This window comes from Terrapene carolina, unplaced genomic scaffold, assembly GCF_002925995.2.
Source record: "Terrapene carolina triunguis isolate 2854851 unplaced genomic scaffold, T_m_triunguis-2.0 Scaffold292, whole genome shotgun sequence".
In the NCBI taxonomy this organism is placed as follows: domain Eukaryota; kingdom Metazoa; phylum Chordata; order Testudines; family Emydidae; genus Terrapene; species Terrapene triunguis.
This window is the reverse complement of record NW_020664643.1, coordinates 25,009-50,106: the sequence shown is the minus strand read 5'-3', so window position 1 is coordinate 50,106 and position 25,098 is coordinate 25,009. Positions and strand designations below refer to the sequence as shown.

At 51.5% G+C, this 25,098-nt stretch overlaps 1 protein-coding gene across 1 annotated transcript; it reads right to left on the bottom strand.

The window, feature by feature from the left end:
- Window positions 1-3,080: 3,080 nt before the first annotated feature.
- Window positions 3,081-10,809, bottom strand: LOC112119890 (zinc finger protein RFP-like). The gene is made up of 7 exons (XM_024218778.2): window positions 10,387-10,809; window positions 9,509-9,604; window positions 7,795-8,025; window positions 7,460-7,482; window positions 6,617-6,732; window positions 4,784-4,843; window positions 3,081-3,889 (listed from the first exon to the last, which is right to left on the bottom strand). The coding sequence occupies exons 1-7, from the start codon at window positions 10,801-10,803 to the stop codon at window positions 3,372-3,374; spliced, it is 1,461 nt and encodes a 486-aa protein (XP_024074546.2). The 5' UTR covers window positions 10,804-10,809; the 3' UTR covers window positions 3,081-3,371.
- Window positions 10,810-25,098: the final 14,289 nt, after the last annotated feature.

The following is a 25,098-nucleotide window of genomic DNA, read 5'->3' as shown; positions in this document are numbered from 1 at the left end:
TTTAGTTCTGTGATCAATTCTTTCTCGGCCAGGACAAGGTCTCATATGGCATTTGTGTGGGATGCAGCAACTTTTGAGTCAGGACATTGTCCTCTGTGATATTTAGAAATCCCCCAGGGCAGTGGTCCCCAACCTTTTTGTGGCCAGTAGCACATTCATGTTTTCAGAAGAGTGTGGCAGGCACCAACAATTTTTCAAGGCTTATTTTGTATTTGTACATTAAATAATACAAAAAACATCATATTTAATATTACATAATATATGAATCCAGAGAGAAGACAGAAGCCGGAGAGAAGCCACGAGGACAGAGAACACCGGCGCCCGCAGCCCCGGAGTACTCTGTCCCCAGCAGGCGCGGGGCTGCGGCTTCTCTCCCCTGCTGGGCACTAGGCAGGCCCCGCGCCTGCCAGGGACAGAGAACACCAGCGCCTGCAGCCTCGGAGTTCTCTGTCCCCAGCAGGTGCGGGGCCCCGGCTTCTCTCCCCTGCTGGGTACTAGGCAGGCCCCGCGCCTGCCGGGGACAGAGAACACCGGCGCCCGCAGCCTGCAGCCCCGGAGTACTCTGTCCCCGTCAGGCGCGGGGCTGCAGCTTCTCTCCCCTGCTGGGCACTAGGCGGGCGCACATAAATGCCCCGGCGGGCGCCATGGCGCCCGTGGGCACCACATTGGGGACCACTGGAGTACAGGTTTCTTAATGGCACTATAATAGCACCGATGTGCAGGAATTAATCTAGGGAAATCATGAGTTAGTCTCACTTTCCATAACATTTAATACAGCTCTGTCCTTGTCACATTCCCCTTTTCCTCCCTTTTCTTTCATTCTGTCCTTTTCTACTCACAATTTTCCTAGCCCTCCCTTCCCTTCCCTGTGCGTCTCCCTCTCTCCTCTCCGTCACAGATCTTCCTCCTTGGCTGCTCCATTCTTTTCTCCTGATTTTATCCCTTCTGCTCTTGCTGCCCCCTGGCCGGTTCCCCTGTCAGGGATACTTTCCTTTCACTCTTTTCATTTCTATTGTTCACTATTTCTCCAGGATTCTCTATTTGTTCTTGTTTTATTTTAATTCACATTTTCTTCTTGATTCTCTTCCCTCTGGTTAAACCCGCCCTGTCCCGGCCTCTCCCATATTCCCAATCTCAGGAGTTGTTTGATCACCTTTGATGTGTGTGTGTGTGGAACAGATACAGTGGTACCCGCTCTCCCATCGTTATAGGGGAAGGTGGCTTTGGCCCCTGTGGCAGGAGACCCCAGTGAGATCTAATGACACAGATTGGTACAAAACACTCCCTGCTGCTGCAGAGCTTCCAGCTTCTCCCCAGCCCCCCAAACCCTGATTGATTAATCCGGTGTCCCTGCCATCCCCATCTGCCTGTCCCCAGCCAGCTGTAAGTTCTGCCCCTGGAGCTCCCACATCTGCCCTTCAGGGCACCTCTGCTACTCCTGGTGCTGCACAGAGGGATGGGGGAGGAGCTTCCAGGGGTCATAGAGATGAGGAGCCAGCATATGTGCTGGAACGAGGGGTGCACCCCTGGCAGAAAGTGGTTTCCATCATATACAGGATTTATAGTTTGGTTCAATGTGGCTCTCAGCTCCCCCTGGGAGCCAGGTGCTGGGGACAGAGGTACTCCAGGGTCACAGAGACTGAGATGACAGTAGCTAGAGCAGAGGTGGATTTACAGTGAAACACAGGGTGCCCTGGCACGGGGCCCCCCAATGACAGGGCACCCCAGGGCCGGGCAGCTGTGGGAGCAGAAGTCTTGGTCCTGTCGTCTCCTGGGGCTCCTGCTGCAGGGCAGGCTCCGCTCGCCCCCACCGGCAGCCAAGCTCCTCCCTCCCCCGCCTCCTCCCCCGAGCGCGCCACATTCCCACCCCTCTCCCCCCAGTCCCAGCACTTCCCCCGCCGCTGAACAGCTGTTTGCCGCACTCCAGGTGCTCCGGGAGGGAGGGGGAGGAGAGGGGCCGCAGCCCACTCGGGGGAGGAGGCGGAGAAGAGGCAGGGGCGGGGCCTTGGGGAAGGGGGTGCAATCAGGGCAGGGTGGAGCAAAGGCAGGGCCCCTGCACTCCCTCTACACATACCCTCCCCCCAGCGGTGAGCTGTTCAGGGCAGGGCGCTGGGAGCACCCCCATGACCCCAGCCCCCACCCCCAGCCCTCTGCCCTGACTCCTGCACACCCCACACATCCCCACCCCTCCCTGAGCAACAAACGGGAGCTCCTGCACCCCCACACACATCCCCACCTGCACCCCTCGCACCGAATGGGAGCTGCCCCAGGTAAGCGCTCCACACCCCAACCTCCTACCCCAACCCTGAGCCCCCTCCCTCACCCTAACTCCTGGCCAGACCCTGCACCCCAACTCCCAGCCTGCTCCTACACCCTAACTCCCTCCCAGACCCTGCCCCCCACCCTGACTCCTGAACTCCCCTCAGCCCTCCCTGAGTCCTGTACCCCCCTCACACACACCCAGCCATGACTCCTGCACCCCCCTTCACAGCCCCAGCCCCCTGCCCTCCCTGATTCCTGCACCCCCTCAGAAACCTCCAGCCCTGACTCCCGCAACCCCCACACCCCCTACCCCCCCACACCCTCAGCTCCCTGCCCTCCTGCACCCCCCCCCCCACATCCCCACCTGCACCCCTCGCATCAAATGGGAGCTGCCCCAGGTAAGCACTCCACACCCCAACCTCCTGCCCCAACCCTGAGCCCTCTCCTGCACCCTAACTCCTGGCCAGACCCTTCACCCCAACATGTTTTTTTACTTTTTTTTTTATAAAGCGCTCTTATCCAAAGCGCTTTACAATAGTTAGCTAACGGTACAAACAGTATTTGGAAAGATCATTACGTGGTCCACCGAGACCCCCAGCGATTTTCAAGTGGTCTGTGGAAAAATAAGTTAGACTAAAAAAATAATCAAGGTACCTCACTTTATTTTCATTTACTTGCTATTACTTATAGGAGGCTGAAGAAAAAAAGAATGAAAAACGGGGACGGGGGAGATAAGAGAGAGTGTTCTTTTTCTTGGCTGGGTCCCAAGGAAAGGCCCTAAAAATGAAGCTGAGCACAGGGCCAGGGGCCCCCCTAACTCTAAATCCACCGCTGAGCTAGAGAAGCCCAGTGACACGGTCGGAGTCTGGATGCTCAGAATCATCCTGGATCACAGAGAACAGTGACAAACCGGCTACAAAATCCTTGGGGCACTGAGATTGGCTTCTCTACCTCCATCCCTCCCTACCCTGTTCTCTATGGTTTGACAGTCCAGAGGCTCTATGGAGCCTGCAAGGTCACAGCAACTGCATGAAGACAGCAGTCCTCTGGCGTCAGATTGACGAGGGTGTATGGGGCTAGAGAGGCTGATTTCAGGGTTCCCCAGTGTCTCAGGGACACAGTCTGAGCCGGGTTCTGGCCTCTACCCGGAGCCAGGGGTGGATTCTCTCCCCAGGGGAACAGGTGAGTGGCAAAGCGAAGATCAGAGTCTCATCACCAGAATCAAAAAACGTTACCTGCCCCCGTTCACAGTCCAGACAAACACGGAGCTTCCTGGGGACCCAGCGCAGGGGCAGGCGGATCCCCGTGGAGGTGAGAGCCTCAAACTTACCCTGCCACCACTGCCCCACAGCTGCGATTTCCCCCTCAGTGTAAAGGTGGATCCAGCCCTTCCTCCTCACAGATTCTCTGGCCGCCCCGACAGCCCAGCGTTCCTCACCCTCCACCTCCACCTCCCAGCAATGTCTCCCCGAGGTGAATCCCTCACAGCCCAGCACACATTGCACAGTGTCAAATCTCTCAGGGTTGTCAGGCAGATCCTGCCGGGTGTCTCCCTGGCTCACACTTTTCTGATCCTCAGACAGGACGAGTTTGGGATGAGCCGTGTCTGGATCCAGAGTCACAGTCACTGGGGACAGAGAGAATCACAGCGTTAGGGGCAGAGCTCGGCCCTGGGGGAGGCTGGGACCATTTCTCACACACCCCAGCAGCCCTGGTCTGGCTGGGACAGGCCTGGATCCCAGGGCGCTGCCTCTGTCCTGGGCACCTGACACTGAGCAGAGATGTCACAGCAGCTCCTCAGTTTGTTTAATTGGAGGCAATTAATTGGTTTCTCATTTGTTTGCAGAGGCTTCAGCTCCTGGCTCCCGCTGCTGGGGCTGCTCCATTCCCAGGGCACAGACACAGCCAGGACGGTTTCCGATGCTTTTAGTGAGGAGGGAGCAGAGGAGGCAGGTACCAGCTTTAAACCACTGAGGGAAACTCCCTCCCCAAACTGCATCCTCCATTTCCCGGCTGGAAAACAGAGAGGTGCAGCCTGGGGGAAGAGCATAGGAGGAGGCATTGGGTGGGGTAGCGCCAGCCCAGAGAGAAGGGGGGGGGCAGTGTCAGAGGGAGAGCATCTCCCTAGTCAATTAAAGAGTGAGATGTTCCAATGGGAGAGCCCCCCCGCCCCCTTTGCCGGGGTAAAGGAGAGGCTCAGCCCTCAGGGGAGAGGGCTCGCTACTCATTCCTCTCGATTCATTATCAAAAGGCCAATGAATGTGTATGAAAAACTCAGGGTCAGAGTTAAGGGTGCCTGGATGCTGCTCAGTGAGTGTTTCTGTGCACCAGTGTGGGCACGAACTCAGCACTCTGGTTGGTGTCAGGAGTGTTTGTGTGACTCCAGCCTGGGATCTCCTCACTGCTCAATGTGGTCGTATTGGGACTGTGGTGCCAGGGCTGGGTTTATTTTTTAACTGTAGCTACAATTTCATGAAAATGTTTTCATTGGAATTTTCTCATAATTTAAAGATAATCTCACCCTGTCTGAGTGCTCCTAGGGATTCCCCAATGTGTGTCTCCAGGGCAGACGGCAGAGTGTCTGGAGGGGGAAAGGGAAAAGAGATGAGATTTCCGGCTTTCATATTTATAACAAGCAACAGAGGGTCCTGTGGCACCTTTAAGACTAACCGAAGTATTGGGAGCATAAGCTTTCATGGGTAAGAACCTCACTTCTTCATATTTATAACGACATCTCCACTCTGAAGTGACCTAATTTGTTTTGAATTTAGACCGAGAAACTAACAGAGGGTCAGAGACACACTCAGGTCTTTAATAGAAATAAAAACTAATCTGAGACCTTCCTTTTCCCCTTTCTTTCATTCAGGCATCTCCCAGATGGAACCAACAGCCATTAGGTCTCACAACCACCCTAGGAGATACAATCAGTAAGAGAGATTCCCCTCATCATCCCCTCCTCACCCTCCAAACCCAGCTGGCTTGAACAGAAGAATGGCCATACTGGGTCAGACCAAAGGTCCATCCAGCCCAGTATCCTGTCTTCCGACAGTGGCCAATGCCAGGTGCCCCAGAGGGAGTGAACCTAACAGGTAATGATCAAGTGATCTCTCTCCTACCATCCATCTCCACCCTCTGACAAACAGAGGCTAGGGACACCCTTCCTTACCCATCCTGGCTAATAGCCATTAATGGACTTAACCTCCTCCTTTGTCTGAGTCACCTAGAGCATTTTGTCAGATCCTAGACCAAGGGATCTCACAACAAAAATTTTGGTGGCCTCAGAGTGTGGCCACCAGATCTTGATGAACGAGTCTCTCTGTCCCTGCCTCCCATGGCCCTTCAGCGAGAGCCTGCCCCAGGGAAGGTGGATCAGGAACTCTCTGGTTGCCTGCAGAACCCCAGACTCCCCATGCCCCGGCTGGGTGGAGGTAGGGAAGCTGCCCAGGGTGCAGCTGCCTCCAGTGCCTCACTCACCAGCCCGTGTCCCCAGTGGTGCTGCGGCGGCCCAGGTCCCAGCACAAACACCACGGCAGTGCACCTCACTGCCCTTGGTAACAGCTATTCAGGAGCAACTGCTGGGTGTTGCAGGGAGAGGCGGCTGCCACTTTGGTCCCCCAGTCTCCACCCAGAGCGGCTGTCATGGCAGAAAAACATCTGCTGGTGGCTGCCTGTGAGAAACGCTGCCCTGGAGCCAGATCCTGCAAAGACTTGAGTGTGACTGTAACTTCACACACTTTGTGCCCCTAACGGGCTGTTAAGAGTTTGCAGGGTCAGGGCTCTTCATTGTAAACCCCTTGGGTCTATTCACTCAGCATCTCCATAGAGCTCAGCACAATGCGGCCCTCATCCTCCTTACACTGAAATACAAATAATAAAATCATTTTATACGTGTGGAAATTCGAGCTGGGAGACGGTCGGCTCAACGGGCCAGATTCACCCTCAACTGGCAAAGGGGCAGAGGGGGCAGTTAGTGACTCCCCTAGTCAGTAGCTGTAGAGGCCTGTGCAGACCTTGGCACAGGCTGGGGCAGTCCTGAGATCCAGCCAGACTAGCACCCCTGTTTCTCTGACCCCCAAGAGCTTTGCAAGTTCTCTAGCTGGGAGAGAAAATCAGGGACCCAAAATTAGGCCATTTTGCTAAATTTGAGCCTCAATGTCGTGACCTCTGGTAAGTCATGAATTAATGTGAGACATCCCGACACCTGGGCCCCTTTTACACCTGCTCTATTGCTCTACTTTCCACCTTTCATTCAATAGAGATGTCACGTAATGATGAACCAACTGGACAGCGCCCACCTCTTCCCACAGTCTCAGAAGCTCATCCCAATTTCCCCTTGTAGATCCCTTCTCAGTACCCTTGAACTTCCTCAGTGTCTCCATTAGAGCAACAGTCTGCTGGCAGAAATTGCTGAGTCTCTTCTCCAGTTCAGGAGAAATCTCCACTGGCTGCTGGAACTCCCCCTTCTCACACCTGAAGAGAAAATTTCACATTCTTATATTTCATTTAGTGACACAGCCTAATTTGTTGTTTGTGAAAGTTGCTGCTCTAATGGGCCTGGAATTAGAATTCCTCTGCTTCTCCCAGCCTCAGAGCAGGTGGAGCACAAGCCATGGCAGTAAAACCTTCCCTCTGAAGGTCCCATTGATATTCTACAACTCTGGCCTGGAGAGACCAGCTCTGGGGATAAAAGGGGGTGTGAGTCTCCATGGCCAATTCACACCTTGGCCTCCATGCTCGGAGGGATACAAAGTTCTCATGTGAAGTGCTGTAGAAATCTATCCACTAGGAACTATGCTGATACATCAACTCCCACCTCCCCCGCTCATTCCACACAGGTCTCCAAACAGCTCTCTGGTGGGATGTGCTCTTGATCACTGCTGCCCTGGGCTGAATGGTGACCAGTGCGCTGGCAGTGATAGGCTCATATTCCATCCCCACAACCCTGAGGCAGCCAGGCCCCCAGGGATGTGATATTAACCTAAATGATATTCTGGAGATCTTTCCTGTTCAATAGGTAATTCTAGAGTCTTCTCTAAAAGGGTGAGACCCTCAGGATGAAGTTAATCAGAGAGATTTATATCCCAAATGTGACCCTGCCTCACACATTTCGCTGAAGAGCCTTGGGGAAATGTGCTGCTAACATCATCTCCAAGCCAGCATTGTGACGTGTGAGGGGGAGTGAGAGAGAGACACGTACCTGCTCAAGGTGCTTCTGATGTCCTAGAGGAGAGAGAGAAAAGAATCTCAGTCCCCTCTGACACACACACGAGATCCCAGGGAAGGGATTTTGCAACTATGGGGAAAAGAGCCCCTGCCCTGGCTCCAGGCCCATGGATTCCCTGAGCTAATGGGGCTTTCCCTGCTCTAATATCAATGTGTCCGTAACTCTTCAAAGAACAATAGTCACTCACATCTCAGGAATGCACACACTGAGTGACACTGAGATCTCTGACTGCTGGACTCCAGTATTTATGATTCAGGAGCCCTCCCTTCCCTGTGTGAGGATCTGGGATGTTTCTAACTCAGTCTAACCTGCAGGAAGTCATTCGTTGGCTCCTGACCCTTCCCCTCCATCTCACTGATCAGGTTGCTGAGACAGGAAATCTCCTCAGAGAGTTTACTGGCATTGTCATTCTGTATCTTCGGAATCTCCTTTTCCAGCTTCTCCAGCTGGGCCAGCAGGAGTCGCTCTTGTTCCTCGAGGAACTGCCGCAGTTGCTGAAATTCAGACACAATCTTCTGTCTCTCGGTTTGAGTCTGTATCTATAAGAAATAAGGAAAGGGCTGGTCAGGAACATGGATGGCACCTGAGGGCCTTTAATAGAGTCTTACAAGAGAGAATTCCTTTACAATCTCTAAGACATCTGTGTAGGGACCAGGGCACAAGCAGTCAGGCCTAGTGGTCAGAACTGGAATTGGAAGCCAGGAATTAAAACCAGAGTCAAACCTGGAGTCAGAGTCAGGATCTCACCAAGGGTTGGGGTCAGAGTCGAGATCAGAGTCATGCCAAAGGCTGAGCCAGAATCAATGTCAGGAGTCACGTGAGGATCAGCACTGGAGTCGGAGTCAGACAGCCATGCGAAGGGTCAGGCCGGAGACAGACAGCAGTACTGCAGGTCAAACCTGAGCCAGGAACTATGCCAGGGTCAAGCCACTGTCAGGGTCCAGTCCAGCAGCAGATCTGGAGTTCACTCAGTAGTTTGGGCAACTTCCTGTGATGCCTGCTGGCGTAAGTCATGTATTCGAACGCCTGCTCCAATCAGGAGCTTCGTAGACGGATCCTCTGGTGGGCCAGAGTTCCAGTAGCCCCTCCCTTGCTGGCTCCGGAGAGCTGATAGGTTGCAGTGACAGTCTGGGACCTGTGGTTTGGGGGTTGAAATCTGTAATTCTTCACATCCTGACACTTGAGTATCCCTTGGGATTCCAAGGGAGAGGATTTTCCTACAGCTTCCCATTTGGCCCCAATATCCCTTAAAGGGGTGTCTCCATGTCAGAGGTGGCTCCGACACTGTTCCCAATGGCCTCTGAGGGTGCGTCTACACAGCCCACAGCAGTGAGCCTCAGAGCCCAGGGCAGCAGACTCAGGCTCTTGGGGCTCAGCTACTGCACTAACAACAGCTGTGTAGACACTGGGCCTCGGGCTGGAGCTTGGGCTCTGAAGCCGAGGGAGGGAGGGGAGTGGATTTCAGAGCCTGAGCTCCCACTCGAGCTGCAGTTTAAAAGTGCTGTCTACACAGTTATTTGTAGTGCTTTACTGCGAGCCCCATGAGTCCAACTCTGCTGAGCAGGGCCCGGAGGCTCACTGCTGCTGGCGGTGTGGGCGTACCCTGAGACGCCAGACCCAGAGCAGCAGGCAACAGAACTCAGCTCCACATTGATAGAATTATCAGGGGGGGGAAATAAACAAATGGTTTTAAAAAATACAAGAAATGACGCCGGCACACGGCACTGCTGGGATACAGTCAGTGCAGTTCGGGAGAAGTTTTGTGAAAGCCCCAAGGGACAGTAATTAACTCATTAATTAAAATGCATTTTAGATGCTGCAGAAGATGCTGTTGTCCTCCTCCAAGGAGAGAACATTTGTGATGCACACGTGTGTACACACACACACACACACACACACACACACAGTATCCCATGATCATGGAGAAACATAAACAAGCCCACATTCCCCACACCACACAGAAATCTACCAACAAACCGCCCCTCTCCATGTCCCAGCAGGTGAAAAACAATGGGCACCTACCAGATGCTCCTGGCTTCTTTTCTCTCCATTTACTTTCAACAGCAGGAGCTTTTCTCTCTGTTCCCTCAGAGACGTCAAATGGGCCTGGATCTTTTCCTGACAAACAGAAACGATTTGGTGGTTTGATTTTGAGGCCTGACAGTAGGTTTGTAGGGGCTGGTTTTCCACCCAGAACACAAGAGTGGAGATGACTGTAGGTCCTACTAGATAACCTAGTGGTTAGGGCACTAGCCTGAACCTCGGAAAACCAGGGTTTTATACCCAGCTCTGCCACTGACAAGCTGAGTGACCTTGGACAAGTCACTTCCCCTCACTGTGCCTCTGTTTCCCCTGCCACCCTGCCTGTCCTGTCCTGTCAGACTGTAAATGCCTCGGGGCAGGGATTGTCCCTCTGTGGGTTTTGTGCTGCCCCCCCCCATTGAGGTCAGTTCCCATTTAGGGGCTGCTGGGATGCAAATCACAAGAATAAAATCAGTGACGAATCAGTAATAACAGGCACATCTCATAACTCCGCCTTCTCCAGCCTGAGGGCAGCACTCCCACATAGACCCGCCTGCAGCTCTTGTGAACCAAACCTCACTCCTCATTTCACAGCTTCTGGTCTGAGGGAGTTCCCATAGTTCACTGGTGGCAGCTGGGTTTGAGAAGGGTTCAGCTGCTCAGAGAAAACTTTCCCACCTCAGCCAAATTTAAAACCTGCTTCTGTTGCCTTTCTGGCCAGGCTGGAGTCTCATTAATTTGTACAGCTTCTGATATAGCAATGAAGGCTACACACAGCTGAGTGGCAAATCACACCTGTGTCAGGCAATTTCTGCCAACACTAATCCGTAATTAAAACCCAAAGTTATTACCCATTAGACTGGACCACAATTCCCTACCTTGTACTCCTGGGCAGCCTCCTCTATGGCAACCACGGTGTGAGCGCGGTGAGCCCGGGATCTGTCACACACCACACCGATGGGGGTTTGATCCTCCTCGCAGAACAGCTTGAGAGGCTCCTGGTGCTCCCCACCCACCCTCTCCCCTGCTGCTCCCTTTGCTGCCTGCAAACTCAGCCGTTTGGCTATGTCTAGGACATTGGCCAGCTGCCTGTTGGGCCGGAGGTTTCTGTGTTGCACAGTTTCTCTGCACTGGGGGCAGGAGGCGCCGGTGTCAGATCCCTCCCAGCACTGGCTGATGCAGGCTTGGCAGAAGTTGTGCCCACACTGCAGAGTGACAGGGTCTCTGAAGAACTCCAGACAGACGGGACACGTGGCTTGGTCCTGGAGACTTTCCACCGGGGTCTCTGCAGCCATGGCTCTCTCCGGGCAGGGGAACCCTAGGTTTGAATTTCCCGAGCTCACACTAGGCCCCGCCTGCAGCAGCAAGGGGGCGTGTCCCCACCTGGAACTGACTCCAGCTGTTGGAGCGGGAAGGAGCCCATTGTTAATTTCAGCCCTGGAGGCTTTTGTGAAAAAATGTGCAGCCAGGGCTCTGGCCCTGCAATCAGCCCCTTAGCTCGTGTGGAGGGTCAGTGGGGCTTCCCGGGGGCAGGCTGCTGTGTCTGAGGCTGATATTAAATGCACGGGCTAAAACCTTGGGTAAGGCAGAATCAATGTTTGAAAAGCCTGATTCTCACTTAACTCAGTGGAAAGGGGGAGTCCTGCCAGTGGTGTCACCAGCTCCTGGGATTTATCCTCAGGCTCACAATCTTTCATTGCTTTGGTTGGTTGCAGTGCTGTGGCTGGTTGGTTTGTTAAAGCCCCAGCTCCTTTCAGCCTGTGCTGAGGTGAGACTCTGCTTTTGTTTGCTAAAGAGAGGAAGTTTCTAACCTTGTTGATTGCAGAGAAAATTTGAAAATGTGACCCCAGTGCAGCCTGAAGGCTCAGAAACCAGCTGGCAAACAAAACCAGCCCCGCAGTAATTATTAGTAGGGTTTTAAATCCCACGTTTTTTAAAGCACTCTCATCCTGTGGGGGGTGGCTCATGCTTTTTAAATGCTTGGAGTGGGCAATACTGTAATCAGTTACCCATGGGAATTGGGGCGCCCCCAAAGGAGCAGCTCATTGTCTAAAACAGCCCAGCCGGCAGAAAGGGAAATAGACACACAGGGGGAAGGTCAGGGAGTAGCAGGCAGCACTGCAAGTTCAGGGTCAAACTCTGCTCATGCTGCAAAAGGTGTACCTAATTTTAACCTTTTCAAAACCCTACATTAAAATACTATTATTTAGGTTGCAACGACAAGCACTCAAAAGTTAGGAATGCCAGGGTTTTACTTGCCTGTGGAACCTTAATTCAGGCTTAGGGTGACCAGATACCAAGTATGAAAAATCAGGACAAGGGGTAGGGTAGGGTTACCATATTGCAGTCCTGGAAAAAGAGGACACTCCAAGGGGCCCCGGCCCTGCCCTGCCCCAACTCCGCCCCTTCCCCAAAGTCCCCGCCCCAACTCCGCCCCCTCCCCTGAACGCTCCGCCCCCTGCTCCTCCCCCTCCCCTGCTTCCCGCGAATCAAATGTTCGGAGAACGGAGTGGTCTCTAGTAGTCAAAGACCCTTCTTCCCCATCCCCTCCAGTCTATGTCTATCCTATTGCTGTCTAACCCGCCCCAGCTCCTCATCTGATTTCAACTGCCCCACATTTCCGCTCTGGATTCCTTGTCCCAGTTTCCTGGTCCTGTCTCACTCTCCTCTCTCCCCACCCCCATCCCTCAGATGGCATGTTCGTTCCAGATTGGCAAAATTATAAGGCTTCCCAACATTTCAACACTTTCCATTCTAAATTTTCGGTTGCTTAACTATAGACTAGCTCTGCCTACAACAAGCATATTCAGAACTTCTGATTAAAGGGATGATAAGTGTGGCAACCTCCATCATAGCTAGTCACCAAAGATTGAACCCGAGCCATCCAGACTTAAAAGCATGAGCTTCTACTACTTGAGTTCAAGCTATAACTCCCTTAGCTGGTAGCTATACAATTATCCTCTAAAAATCCACCAGAGGAGGACACAAAACACATGTTGGACAGTGAATTACAAAAGTGCCAAATATTATTATTAGACCTGCAATACTTTTCACAATGAACATCAGCGGGGGATAAACTGGGAGTTTAAGAATATTTGGAAAACAATTTTAGAATAACATTCAGTGCTGTGGTTTAAAAGAAAAAAAAACCTGTTAAAACTCATAACTTAGCAGCATTCAGTGTTTGAAAAAAAAAAACGTCTAGGAGGGATACAAATTAAGAATGTTGAAACAGGAAGATGTTGTGCTTAGTTACCACTTGGGCAAGGTGGCGTTCTATGTAATACTTGCAAGATTTCACTGTAATGTTTTACAATATATAGCAGTGCAATGCTGATTCCATTGATATTGTTGAGCAATTCATGCTGATTTTATTTCATCCCACATCTTAATAGTTTTGAATACAAGATCACAATTTTCAGGTCAGTTGGTCTGAACATGCAGAGCTTTAAAACTGCTATGCTCTAAACTGTATATTAACTACAATTTTATAAACCTGCATGTCAGAGAACTGTGTGCCACTACTACTAGACAGTGGCACAAGGCAATTCAGTGTGAATCACAGAAATGTAGGACTGGAAGGGACATCAACAGGTCATCTAGTCAAACCCCTGCACTGAGGCAGGACTGAGTAATAACAACTAGACCATCCTTGACAGGTGTTTGTCTAACCTCTTAAAAAACTCCAATGACTGCTATTCCATAACCTCCCTAGGTAATTTGTCCAGTGCTTAACTACCTTTACAGTTAGGAAGTTTTTCCTAATGTCTAACCTAACTCTCCCTTGCTACAATTTAAACCCATTGCTTCTTTTTCCTGCATGCTCTGAGTGGGACGGGGGTGGGTCCAGGCAGTGGGATTGGGGGGAGGGAGGTCAAGGGAGTCGGCGGGTGTGTGGGGATGGACCAGGGAAGCAGGGTGGAGGAACTGAGGGGGACAGGACTGGGACTGGCGGGGGCTGAGGGGGATGGGACAGGACTGGGATGGGGGAGTAGGGTAGAGGCTGAGGGGAGCATGAATGGGACAGGGTAGAGAGAGCTGTGTAGAGTGGGGTGGGGCGGGGGAGACAATGGGGCTGGGCTGGGGAGGGTCGAGAGGTTGGGGAAAGGGACAGGGTCTGGAAGGGATGAGACAGAGGGGAGCAGGACTGGAATGGGGGGAAGTTGAGGGGGTGGGACAGCAAGGGGAGCGATGGGGGTGGGATGACGGGGGAGGCTGAAGAAGAGTTTTGGGGTAGGGCAAGGCTGAGGGCAGTGGGTTGGGGGGAGCAGGGAGACTGTGGGGGAGGCTGTTGGAACGGGGCAGGGACTGAGGGCAGTGGGTTCAGGGTGGGAGGTACAGGGGGAACTGCGGGGGAGGCTGAGGGAACAGGGTCAGGGTGGGGGCTGAGGGCAGTGGATCGGGTCTACACTGGCACCTCTCAGCATTGCTGTGCCGGGCGGCAGACCTGCACCAGCGCTACCCTGGTGATGGAAGAGTCCTCAGTGGAAATGCAGACTTCATGACACAGACCCTCCTCGTCACTTCAAACCTGGCGCTGCTCTGGTCAGTCGCTAGGCTCTTGTCACTTTCAAACCCATGCAGGGTATCTGGCTCTTTTTCAGTGCTCGGGTTAAGAAAAGCCTCTGCATTTTGTGAGGGCTTCAGCATTCACTTTCCTACTTGACAAACTGTCTGCCTGACACATTGCTCCCAGGGCATCCATCTTTATTCATTATCGGCAGGTCCATCAGATTAACGAGCAACACAGGGGGAAGCAACACAATGGTGTCAAGGATTTTTAATTTTTCAAACCACTTTGGCCTCAACAGGGATAACAGCAAATCTGGACAGAGCAGATGGGTGTCAGGATGGGTTTGGGTTTTTTTTTTTTTAAGTGAAAATGTTTGGGTCTGAGCAAAGGCTGCAAACTTCCCTTTGGAAACCTCTGCTGATCTTTTGCCCCAGGGGCTAACGACAGCCTGGAATCCGGGACAGATTTCCACATTCATGCAGGATGAGAGGGTGAGATGAGGGGGGGGGGGAGAGGGGGGACTGTGGGGGGGGCTGAAGGAACAGGGTCAGGGTGGGGCCTGAGGGCAGTGGGTCTGAGGGGAGCCCCCCCAGAGGGACCTGCCAGGGGGCCAGGTGAGCCCAGCAGTGCTTACCTGGAGCGGCTCCCAGGAAGCATCCAGCAGGCAGGTCCCTCCCAGTCCCTCTGGCTCTTTCCTACGGTTGGGTCGGGTCGAGGGGAGGGGGTGAGGGGCGGGGGGTCTCTCTGCCCGAGTCAACAGGCCCCGCCCCGCTGCAGCACGCAGGGGAGCAAGACCCCCTCGCTGCCGCTCTGTGTGCCGGGGGCAGGCGCAGGGCTGCGCTCTGTAGGCTCCTGCTGGCCGGGCGGGGGGCCCCGTGGGCTGGTGCCGCCGCGCCGGGAGCTCTCAGCTGCGCGCTGCCCCAGGGCCCAGGGAGGGAAGGTGAGTGGCGCCGGCGGCGCCGGCTTGCCGCGGTTCCCCCAGCGCGGCTGCCCTGTCAGCCACTTTTGGGTCTTTAAATAGCCGTCCGGGGGGAAATCCCGGACATTTTTAGCTTTTTACAAATTCTCCCCGGACGGCTATTTAAAGACCCAAAAGCCGGACATGTCCGGGGAAACCCGGACATATGGTCACCCTACTAGAGTGAGGGAATGCCTGGTAAGACTATTAACAGGTGTGTAGGTTCTTGTATTGCTTTTACTATGTCATCTTCTTACCTTACGAATGATGTAGGCTTGCTTAGAAAGAGCTGAGTGGTAACTTTACCCCGTAGCAATTATTCTGTATCCGTCTCAGAAGTGAAAGCGAGCAGGTGTCCTAGGACAGCCTGTCTGTGCTGGGAATGACAGTGAGTGCCCGGAGTTCGGCAGCCCAGACACACCCTGATCAGAAGGAAGAGGGACGTGTGTCTCCACCCCACAGAGGCAATGGCTGGGGGGAGCTGGAGCGTGGCTGCCCTTGCAGTATCAGTGAGAGGAGAGACAGGTGTGGTTGCCCTGAATGGTGAAACCTATCTCTGTGAGAGGGGCAGGGCTTAGGACACACCACTCTCATCAGCATCTCCCCAGGAGGTGTCATGGACCCACAGGATTGGTGCTGCGGCCCCAGCTTTGGAATAGTCTCTAAGAGGAACCAGTTCAGTGCCAGACCCCCTTGGGGTCTCACTCCTCCTCCAGGGTAAGTCACGCAGCCGCACCGCCTCCGAACACTGAGCCTCTGAGCTCCAGCCTCCTGCCTCACAGCGGGGGCTCTGTTCAGCGAGTCCAACCGAGATAGACTCCTGGTGAACACTTGTCCACTCTTCAGGGACTAATGCACTTCATCCAGCATTTGCAGTGACAGTCCAAATAACAGTGTCCAAACAATCGGCTTTATTAGTCAGCTGGACACAGCATAGCAAGTCCTTAGGTTATCTTAGAGAAATGAAGGGTGATGCATAGGCCATGCTGGTCAGCCCAGATCCCAGCTACGCTGTTCTGAACCCCCTTGTTCAAGCACGATCTGTCTCCCCATCTGACCTCCTTGGTCAAAGCCCCAACTCCTTCCAGCAGCCAATTCTTATTCCCCCACCTCACACCTTCCCAGTCCTTTGTTCTCCAGCTGGGGGAGATTTGCTTGTTTACCCCGCTGAGGGGTGGGGGGACTCCCTCTGCCTCTGGGTGGTTGGGTGCTGGGTGTCAATGTCCAGCTAACAGAGTTGGCTATTGTCTAATAGGTTTCTCCTTTTCCAGTCAGCCACTCAGTCTCCGACAGCTAGGTGACATTCATACCTGTGTCTTTTAGCCTGCTCTGAGCGCAAACGGTCCTTTTTCACCCACTAGGTAACAATGCATCACATGGGGGAAACTGAGGCACACATAGGCTTCAGAAAAATATTACAGAAAATTTCTACTTTGCCACTGGAGGCCCCTGGCCTAGCGTGCTGGTTTTTGTGGAGCCCGTCCTTAGGTGTCAAGTTTCCGAGGGGGAGCCGTGTTAGTCTGTTTCAGCAAAAACAACAAGGAATCCTGTGGCACCTTAAAGATAAACAAATTTATTTGGGCATAAGTTTTCGTGGGCTATAACCCATCTGATATGCACGAAAGTTTATGCCCAAATCAATTTGTTAGTCTTTAAGGTGCCACAGGACTCCTCCTTGTTCTTAGGTGTCTCTCTCTCCCTATGCATTGTATGGGGAGCCCAGGCACCTAACTCAGGCCTTATGGAGCACAGTGTTGTTCCAGTGATTTTCTACGTGTCTAAAAAGTAGGCATTGCAATACCTAAGTCCCCTTGTGGCTCTGGGCCACAGCCCCCAGCTCTGTGGAGAACTGGCCCTGTTGGATAATAGAGGGTAAAGACCGGAGGAGGACATCTGTTGGCGCAGCCAGTGTCATTCAGTGAGGTGCTGTTTCTACACCTATGGAAAAACTCCTTCAGTTGGTGCAGCTGCATCTACACGAGGGGTCTGTGCCAGCAGAGAGTGTGTAGTGTAGACACAGTCTGAGTGAGAGATGCGATGCTCACATGCACCATTGTTCCCTGTGTAACGCTGTCAGACCCCGGTCATCGGCGGGCGGGATTGAACCTGGGAACCTCTGGAGCTAAATGCATGAACCTCTGTTGAGTGAACTAAAAGCCACATGGCTGTTAACTAAGGCTGTAGCAGACTCATTAATTTCTAAGTGGGCTTGGTGCCACTACATGGGACAGAGCACCACACCCAGGAGGTGTGTGGTTAAACATTGGAGAATTTGAAGAACGCGTTAGACAGACACCTGTCAGGGATGTTCTAGATGGTGCTGGTCCTGCCATGAGTGCAGGGGACTGGACTCGATGACCTCGTGAGGTCCCTTCCAGGCCTATGCTTCACCTGTACAGTGTCCTCGCCCAGAGCAGACGCAACACCTGGCTGGAGCCAAGGAGAGGCCAAGCTGCAGGAACCAGCAGACATGCGGCTGGGAGGTGGCTCTTTGTCCCTAATGACTCTTCCCAACTCAGCCCACAGCAGCAGGGAGTTGGCAGAAGGGAAATGGCTGGTTGCTGTCAGAGCAGCACATTTCTGGGAACAGAAAAGTGAAACTAAACCTGTTACTCCTGGGTCACATCGGGGCAAGCCAGAGAATGGGGCCAAGTGAATATGAGGGAGCTGCCAAATGGTCTGTGTCATGGCAAGTCATGAGCGGATGTGTGTGTGGGGGACACACCCTGACAGGGTCGGGTTCTTGTGATGTGTGGCGGCGGCGGCGGCGGGGAGGGAGGGGGGTGTTTCTATCTGCAGGCCCCAAGGCTGGGTGGCACCTTTGGGTGCAGATATAATACTCACTCCAGGGAACACAGAGAGGCACCGAGCTCGGGGGAAGCACAGAAGACCTGCCAGCTCTCAGGGACAGTCAGAGCCTGGGGAGACACCGTGCCCAGAGACGGAGGGTAAGGACTGACTGGCTCCACCCCCGCCATCTCTTCAATCAGTCCCTGAGTCGGGACAGAGCCCCAGCCCCAGGGAGACAGATTCAGGTCCCAGGTGTCTCTGACTCTCCCCAAGATAAAGATCGATTTGTCTCCATGCATCTGGGACAGGGCTGCTGGGGGATCCCACTGATGCCTGCACACCCCAGAGGGGAGGGATCTCTGCTCTGGGGCTGGGAGGGAGGACAGCTGGGCCGGGCCCCTCAGTAACGGGGGCTGCACGTGGTTCAGGCTCAGGCTTGTTTGGGGCCCCCAAGGTTTGTATCCTCAGGGTGAGGGGTTTGTGTAGATGGGGTCCCAGGGGTGAGGTCCCCTCTAGGGAAGGAGCCCCCCAAACTTTCTCATGCCTGAGACATCTGTATAGAAGGATTCTAAACCTCCCCCCACCCCCATCTCATCCCCATGGAACCGGGCAGGGCTGGGAGCTGAGACCCTCCCTCCCCCTTACTGCTTCTGCTGCCCCTTCCAGTCTCTCCCTCCTGCTCCCTCTTCACTCCCCTCGGGCTGGGAGCCTTTGTCCCTACCCCGGCCTGGGGCGGTCGCTCTCCCGGAGCTGGCTCGGCTCCTGCAGGCACTGTGACTCAGGGCTGGTGCTGAAGGTGGCTACTGGGGGCTGAGGAGGGACAGCAGGGTCCCATCACTGTTGTGCTGTTTGGGCAGCAGCAGCCCTGAGAGGGGGACCCTACACCCCAGAGCAGGGTTCGAGGGGAGAGCATTCCCTGGTGCCGAGTTTCACAGGTTGACTGTGTTGTGTGAAGAAATACTTCCTGTTTTTTGTTTCAAACCTGCTGCCTATTAACTTCATTGGATGCCCGCAGGTTCTTGTGTTATGTGAAGGGGTAAATAACACTTCCTCATTCACTTTTCCCACCCCATTGATGAGTTGACAGCTCTGTATCATAGCTCCGCTTAGTCATCCCTTTCCTAAGATGAAGAGTCCCAGACTTTTAATCGCTTCTTGCATGGAAGCTGTTTCATACCCTTAATCTTTTAGTTGCCCTTCTCTTTACTTTTCCCAATTCTAATATATCTTTTTTTGAGAGGGGATGATCAGAACTGCACACAGTATTCAAAATGTGGACGTACCATGGATTTATGTAGTGGCATTATGATATTTTTTGTCTTCTTATCTATCCCTTTCCCAACCATTCCTACCATTCTGTTTGCTTTTTTGACTGCTTCTGCACATGGAGCGGATGTTTTCAGAGAACTATCCACAATGACTCCAAGATCTCTTCTTGAGTGGTAACAGCTAATTTAGATGCCCATAATTTTGTATATATAGTTGTGATTATTTTTTACCAGTGTGCATTATCAGCACTGAATTTCATCTGCCATTTTGCTGCCCAGTCAGCCAGCCACTGGCTACAGGGATAGTCTGCCCTCAGTGCCATGAGCCCCACTCTTTTCCTCTATTTGCAGCCCCCCTTTCTTACACTTGAATTCCCAGTCCCTGGTCTTCTGGACATCTGCAATGTAAGCCAGTCCGTTGCCTCCATAGAAGCAGTGCCCCCCAGTTTACTGGTTTTACCTTAATTTAACTCTCTGCCTAGCACAAGTTTACTATAGACACGCCTAAGTAAAACAAACTGAAGTTTATTTAACAGAGCTTGAGATAGAGATTCTCATGAAAGTTGGTATAAGGATTTGGAAACATACAGTTACAGGTTAAAGAAAAACATAAGAGACAGTCTACAGGCTGTACTCATTTACAAGTTACTTTCCTGTCTAAAAGTATTTCTCATCCAACGGTGCACCTGTCCAGTTTCAAAAGCTGGGATCCTCTTTTCATGAGATACTTCCGCTGACAGTCTCTCTCCTCCATAATGGATAACATCTTGTGTCCTTTCCTATTCTGTTATACAGGCAGGCCTCGACTTTACGACGTTCGAGTTACGATGAACGGCACACACGCCGTTTAAAAAACTGACACCCTGTTTCGATTTTCCAATGTCAGTTTTGACTTTCCAGCACTTGAGAGGACGCAACACCAGTGAACAAGTTCATAGGTGCACAACGAAATTCGGTGCCGCCCATCTCCCTAACTCAAGGTGCTCAGTTGCTGTTCTGACCCCATTTTTACGTGGTGGATCTTTGCACTTCCAAACTTTTTCTTAAAATTTAGTGTTTCTTTGCTCATAATAATGTCAGAAAAGCAAAAATCTGGTGCAAGTGGCGTTTCTAAGAAACGTAGAAGAAGTTTGAGTACAAAAATTAAAATAATTGAGGAGTTTGAAAGAGGTGAGATGCCAACTAAAATTGGTAAAGCTTTGGATATCCCCTGATCGACTGTTTCAACCATCCTGCAAAACAAGGAACGGATTCAGGAACGTGTTAAGGGTTTGGCTCCTATGCAATCAACTGTGACAACTAAGCAGCATGTTGGACTTATTGACCAGGTTGAGAAACTGTTAATCATTTGGCTGGAGGATCAAAATCAACGCTGTGCTCTGGTGAGTTCAGGCAGAAATCAGGAGAAGGCCTGGAGCCTTTATGATGATCTAAAGAAACAACAGGGGGAAAGTTCTAACACTGAGCCTTTTAATGCAAATAGGGAATGGTTTATGCAGTTTAAAGCCAGGGCCAATTTGCATAACTTGAAGGTCTCAGATGAAGCTGCCTGTGCTGATGAGGAGGCAGCTCGTGTTTTTCCTGAGAGACTGGCTAAAATAATTGAAAAGGGAGGGTATTGTGCTCAACAAGTTTTTAATGTTGCCGAAACTAGGCTCTTTTGGAAAAAAATGCCATTGAGAACCGAGATTGCCAAAGAGGAGAAATCCATGCCAGGGTACAAAGCTGCTAAAGATAGGATCACTCTTTTGCTTGGTGCAAATGCTGCAGGCGACCTTAAACTTAAACCTTTGCTTGTGTACCATTCAGAAACTCCCAGGGCTTTCCAGGGATATTCCAAGGCATTTCTCCCACTGATATGGAAATCCCATCCTAAGGCATGGGTCAATAAAAACATTTTTGAGGATTGGTTTAATTATCATTTTGTGCCAAGTGTCAGGGATTACTGCAGCAAAAATAATCTTGCATTTAAAGCATTGTTAATCCTCGACAATTCTCCTGGTCATCCACCCAGCCTTGACGACATGTATCCTGACATCCACGTGGTGTTTCTGCCCTCAAACACCACTTCATTGTTGCAACCCGTGGACCAGGGGGTAATTGTGTACTTCAAGGCCCACTATCTCAGGAGCACATTTGCTCAGGCCATCAGGGAAACGGAGAAGCAAGGTGGACCAACTCTGAAGGAATTCTGGAAGAGCTTCAACATTTACCATGCAGTTAAGAACATTGGTGAGGCATGGAATGAAGTCAAACAACCCAATTTGAATGGTGTTTGGAAAAAATTGTGTCCTGATTTTGTGTCTGACTTCCAAGGCTTTACAGACACTGTTGAGGAGGTGACCAACACTGTTGTTGAAATGGGCAAAGAACTTAACTTAGACATTGCACCAGGGGATGTTGATGAGTTGCTGGGATCACATTCTGAAGAATTAACTAATGAGGACCTCATTGAATGGGAACAGCAAAAAGTGGCAGAGGAAGAAGAAGATGCACCTACTGTTGAAGAGACTCCTCCTCATAAAGTCTTGACAATAAAAGTGTTGGCTGAGACATTTCAACATTTGGAAGCTGCCACGTCCATGTTTGAGGAACATGACCCCAATGTTGAACGCAGTGCATCTGTGAATAGGAACTTATACAACACATACAGCTGCTACAGAGAAATTTACAAGGAAAAGAAAACATCTGTCCAAACTCCTTCGGACACTTCCTTATCTCCTTCCAATTCACCTCCAAATACCCCTGAAAGCCTCATCCAATTAGACCCACCTGTGAGCTCAGACGAAAGTGTCCCATCTCCTTCTTCATCCCTTCAGTCGGTTTCTTAGATCATCAATGCCCAGGAATGATGAAGACAAGTTATGTTAAGAAAATTGTAAGGCTTTAAAATTTGTCTATGCTTTTTAGATTATTTGTAGGTAGGGGTAATGCACAGTGTACAATACTGTACAGGTACTATATTTCTTTATGTATTTTTAGTGTCTGTGATTCTTTTGTCAACATGATTGCTATTTTCAATATGAATACATTAATGGAGCTATATTACTCGTCTATAATTGTTTGAGTACAAAAATCTGGGTGGAAATAGTGTATCGGGCCTCGGTTTAGAAACCAATCCCCCATTTATAACATTGTTCCTATGGGAAAATTGGTTGTGAATATCACAGTGCCCCCCATAAGGCTTTATGGAAATATGCTTATGAATATATATATGACATAACTGGAATATGTTTTGTGCTACATATGCCATGTAACATATCTCTGTGAAGGTTATGATCTACTGAGTCTATTCATCCTATTCGTATGCATGTATCATTTTTGTATTCGAAGTTATGAATATTGGCTGTATACTTGCTTGATTTTTGAGTAGCCTTTGTAAAGCATTTGGTCAGCTTCTGGATAAAGGAATGTGCAAATTAAGTGCCCAGTCAAGAACCACTTAAGCCAACAATGAACTTGAAGACACCAATCCACATCTGGGCTTTCCCAGGTATGTGGCTTGGCTGGTAAGAAACTCAGTCATGCATGGACATGTGACTGGCCCATGTGACTCCAAAACTCCATTTTGTAGCTAGATTCTACACAGGGGGAGGGAGGGGTGTCCATCCACAAGAGAAAGTCTATTTAAACCCCTGGGAGACCCCTCCATTTGGTCTTCAGCTGGCTCAAGCGATAGCCTGTCCACCCCCAAAGGATACCTGAAAGGAACTGGAAACAAAGGACAGTAACTACAGGGGGTCTGAGTGATTGCTGGACCCAGACTAGAAGGAGACTAGTCTGTAAAAGGGAGCTTACTGGGTGAGGTTTTTATCTGTATTCAGTTTTCTTAGACATAGACTTGCGTGTTCTATTTTATTTTGCTTGGTAATTCACTTTGTTCTGTCTGTTACTACCTGGAACCACTTAAATCCTACTGTCTGTATTTAATAAAATCACTTTTTACTTATTAATTAACCCAGAGTACGTATTAATACCTGGGGGTGGGGGCAAACAGCTGTGCAGATCTCTCGATCACTGTTATAGAGGGCGAACAATTTATGAGTTTACCCTGTATGAGCTTTATACAGGGTAAAACGGATTTATTTGGGGTTTGGAACCCACTGGGAGTTAGGCATCTGAGTGTTAAGGACAGGGACACTTTTTAAGTTGCTTTCAGTTAAGTCTGCAGCTTTGGGGCACGTGGTTCAGACCTGGGTCTGGGTTTGCAGCAGGCTAGCGGGTCTCGTTCAAACCAGGCAGGGCACTGCAGTCCTAAGCTGCCGGGGCAGGAAAGCAGGAGCAGAAGTAGTCTTGGCACATCAGGTGGCAGCCCCAAGGGGGTTTCTGTGATCCAACCCGTCACACTGAGTTATGACATTTCAAATTAAGATGTGATTTTCAGGAATCAATTGTGTCATAAGTCCGAGGACTACAGTTACAGTCTATTGACTCTTACCCCGGGGTGCCCTATTCAGAGACTTTTCTTGGGGTTCTTTTGTCTTTGTAAATGCTCAAGCCTGCTTCTGGTCCAGATAGTAAACACAGGGCTTGGGCTGGGTTCCGGATGTCCATTGTTCTCAATGTTGAAGGATGCCCATTCTGGCAGGGGGGTTATTCTCAGTGGTGTGCCAGCACATTAAGTAACAGTCTCAAGGGGGTTTCTGTGACCAAACGCATCACAACCTTGAAAAAGTCACCTCTTGATTTTCTTGTTGGTAAATTTAACATGTTATGCTCATTAAGTCTCTCACGATCAGCCTTTTTTCAAGCACTTGAATCATTTATGTGGCTCTTTTCTGCACCAAGCTTTTCAACATCCTTTTTAAAATGTGGACACCAGAGCCACATGCAGTATTCCAGTACTGGTCTCACCAACACCATATTCAGAGGTGGAATCACCACCTTACTCCTGCTCACTTCTCCCCCGTCTATACACCCACGGAGGACATCAGCCCTTTTACCCACAGCATCACCCCGGGAGCTGTGTTGTTTGCACACTGAGACCCTTAAATCCTTTTCAGAGTCACTGATTTCCAGGATACGGCCTTTCTCCCGTCTGTTGGTACGACCCACACCCCTCGTCCCTAGATGTGGAAATTTCCATTTGGCTGCATGTAGTGGGGTAGTTACCCCGCTCCTGCCCTGAAGGGCTTAAAACAGCCCTGGGAGAGAGCTGTAGCAGGGGAAAGGCTGGGCTGATTGGAAAGCTGTGATTGGCTTAAAGAGGGCCCAGCTGGCCCTTATAAGAGGACTGTGAGCCAGGGGCTGAAAGGAGTCTATCTCTCCAGGCTGGGAGAGAGCAGGGCCTGGCTGCCTGCAGAAAGGGGACTGGGAGTGAGGCAGGGCTGGGGAGAGCCAGAGGGGCTAGGGAGCTCCAGGCTGGCAACTCCCCAGGCTGCAGGGCCTGGTCCAAGGCCCATAGAGGTACTGGGAGGCAGAGGAAGGCAGCAGGTCTGAACCTCTTGCCTATGAGGAGTGGCTTTTACACTGCAGTCTGCCCCAGGGAGCAGAGGCTTGGTGAGGACTGGCAGTAGCCCAGACTGAGGCAAAGTGGGGATTAGAGGGTTGGGGGTTTCCCAGAGAGGGGAGACACAGAGACTGGGGGTGGTGTTGCCAGGGGGCAGCCCCAGGGTAAAGGGACACCGGAGTCCGGGAAGGACACGGGGGCCAGTGGCAGCAGGACACCGGCCTGCAGTGGATGCTCCGGAGGCTGGAAAGAGCTAATTCCCTGAGACGACCAGCAGAAGGCACCACAGGGGTGAGTCCCGCACCTTTACACTGCATTAAAACACATTTTGTTGGCGGGGGATGTTTGGAAGGACTTGCCCTTCTGGGGGAGTGTGAGCCCCCTCTCCCTGAAGCCCTGAGCATGTGTCAGGATCTGGGGGCCCCCAATCCCTCTTTTCTCTGCCTTGCATGTTTACTGGGTTGTGGGGAGCCCTGCCCCTCGAGATGGTATCTGAGCCCCTCTCCCTGCTACACCTCAGGGAAGCCAAGAATTGAGGGGGTATGCCCTCCCCCCCCTCCCGGTGATGTCTGCAGCCAGGTCTGTACTGTGCTCCACTTACAACTAAGTCAA

Excerpts from the sequence above, each read along its gene's own strand:
- LOC112119890 (XM_024218778.2), bottom strand. The coding sequence starts at position 10,803 with ATGGCTGCAGAGACCCCGGTGGAAAGTCTCCAGGACCAAGCCACGTGT. Across the intron at positions 7,483-7,794 it reads CAACGAATGACTTCCTGCAG|GACATCAGAAGCACCTTGAG; the intron begins GTTAGACTGAGT and ends TCTCTCCTCTAG. Across the intron at positions 6,733-7,459 it reads ATCAGAAGCACCTTGAGCAG|GTGTGAGAAGGGGGAGTTCC; the intron begins GTACGTGTCTCT and ends TTTTCTCTTCAG.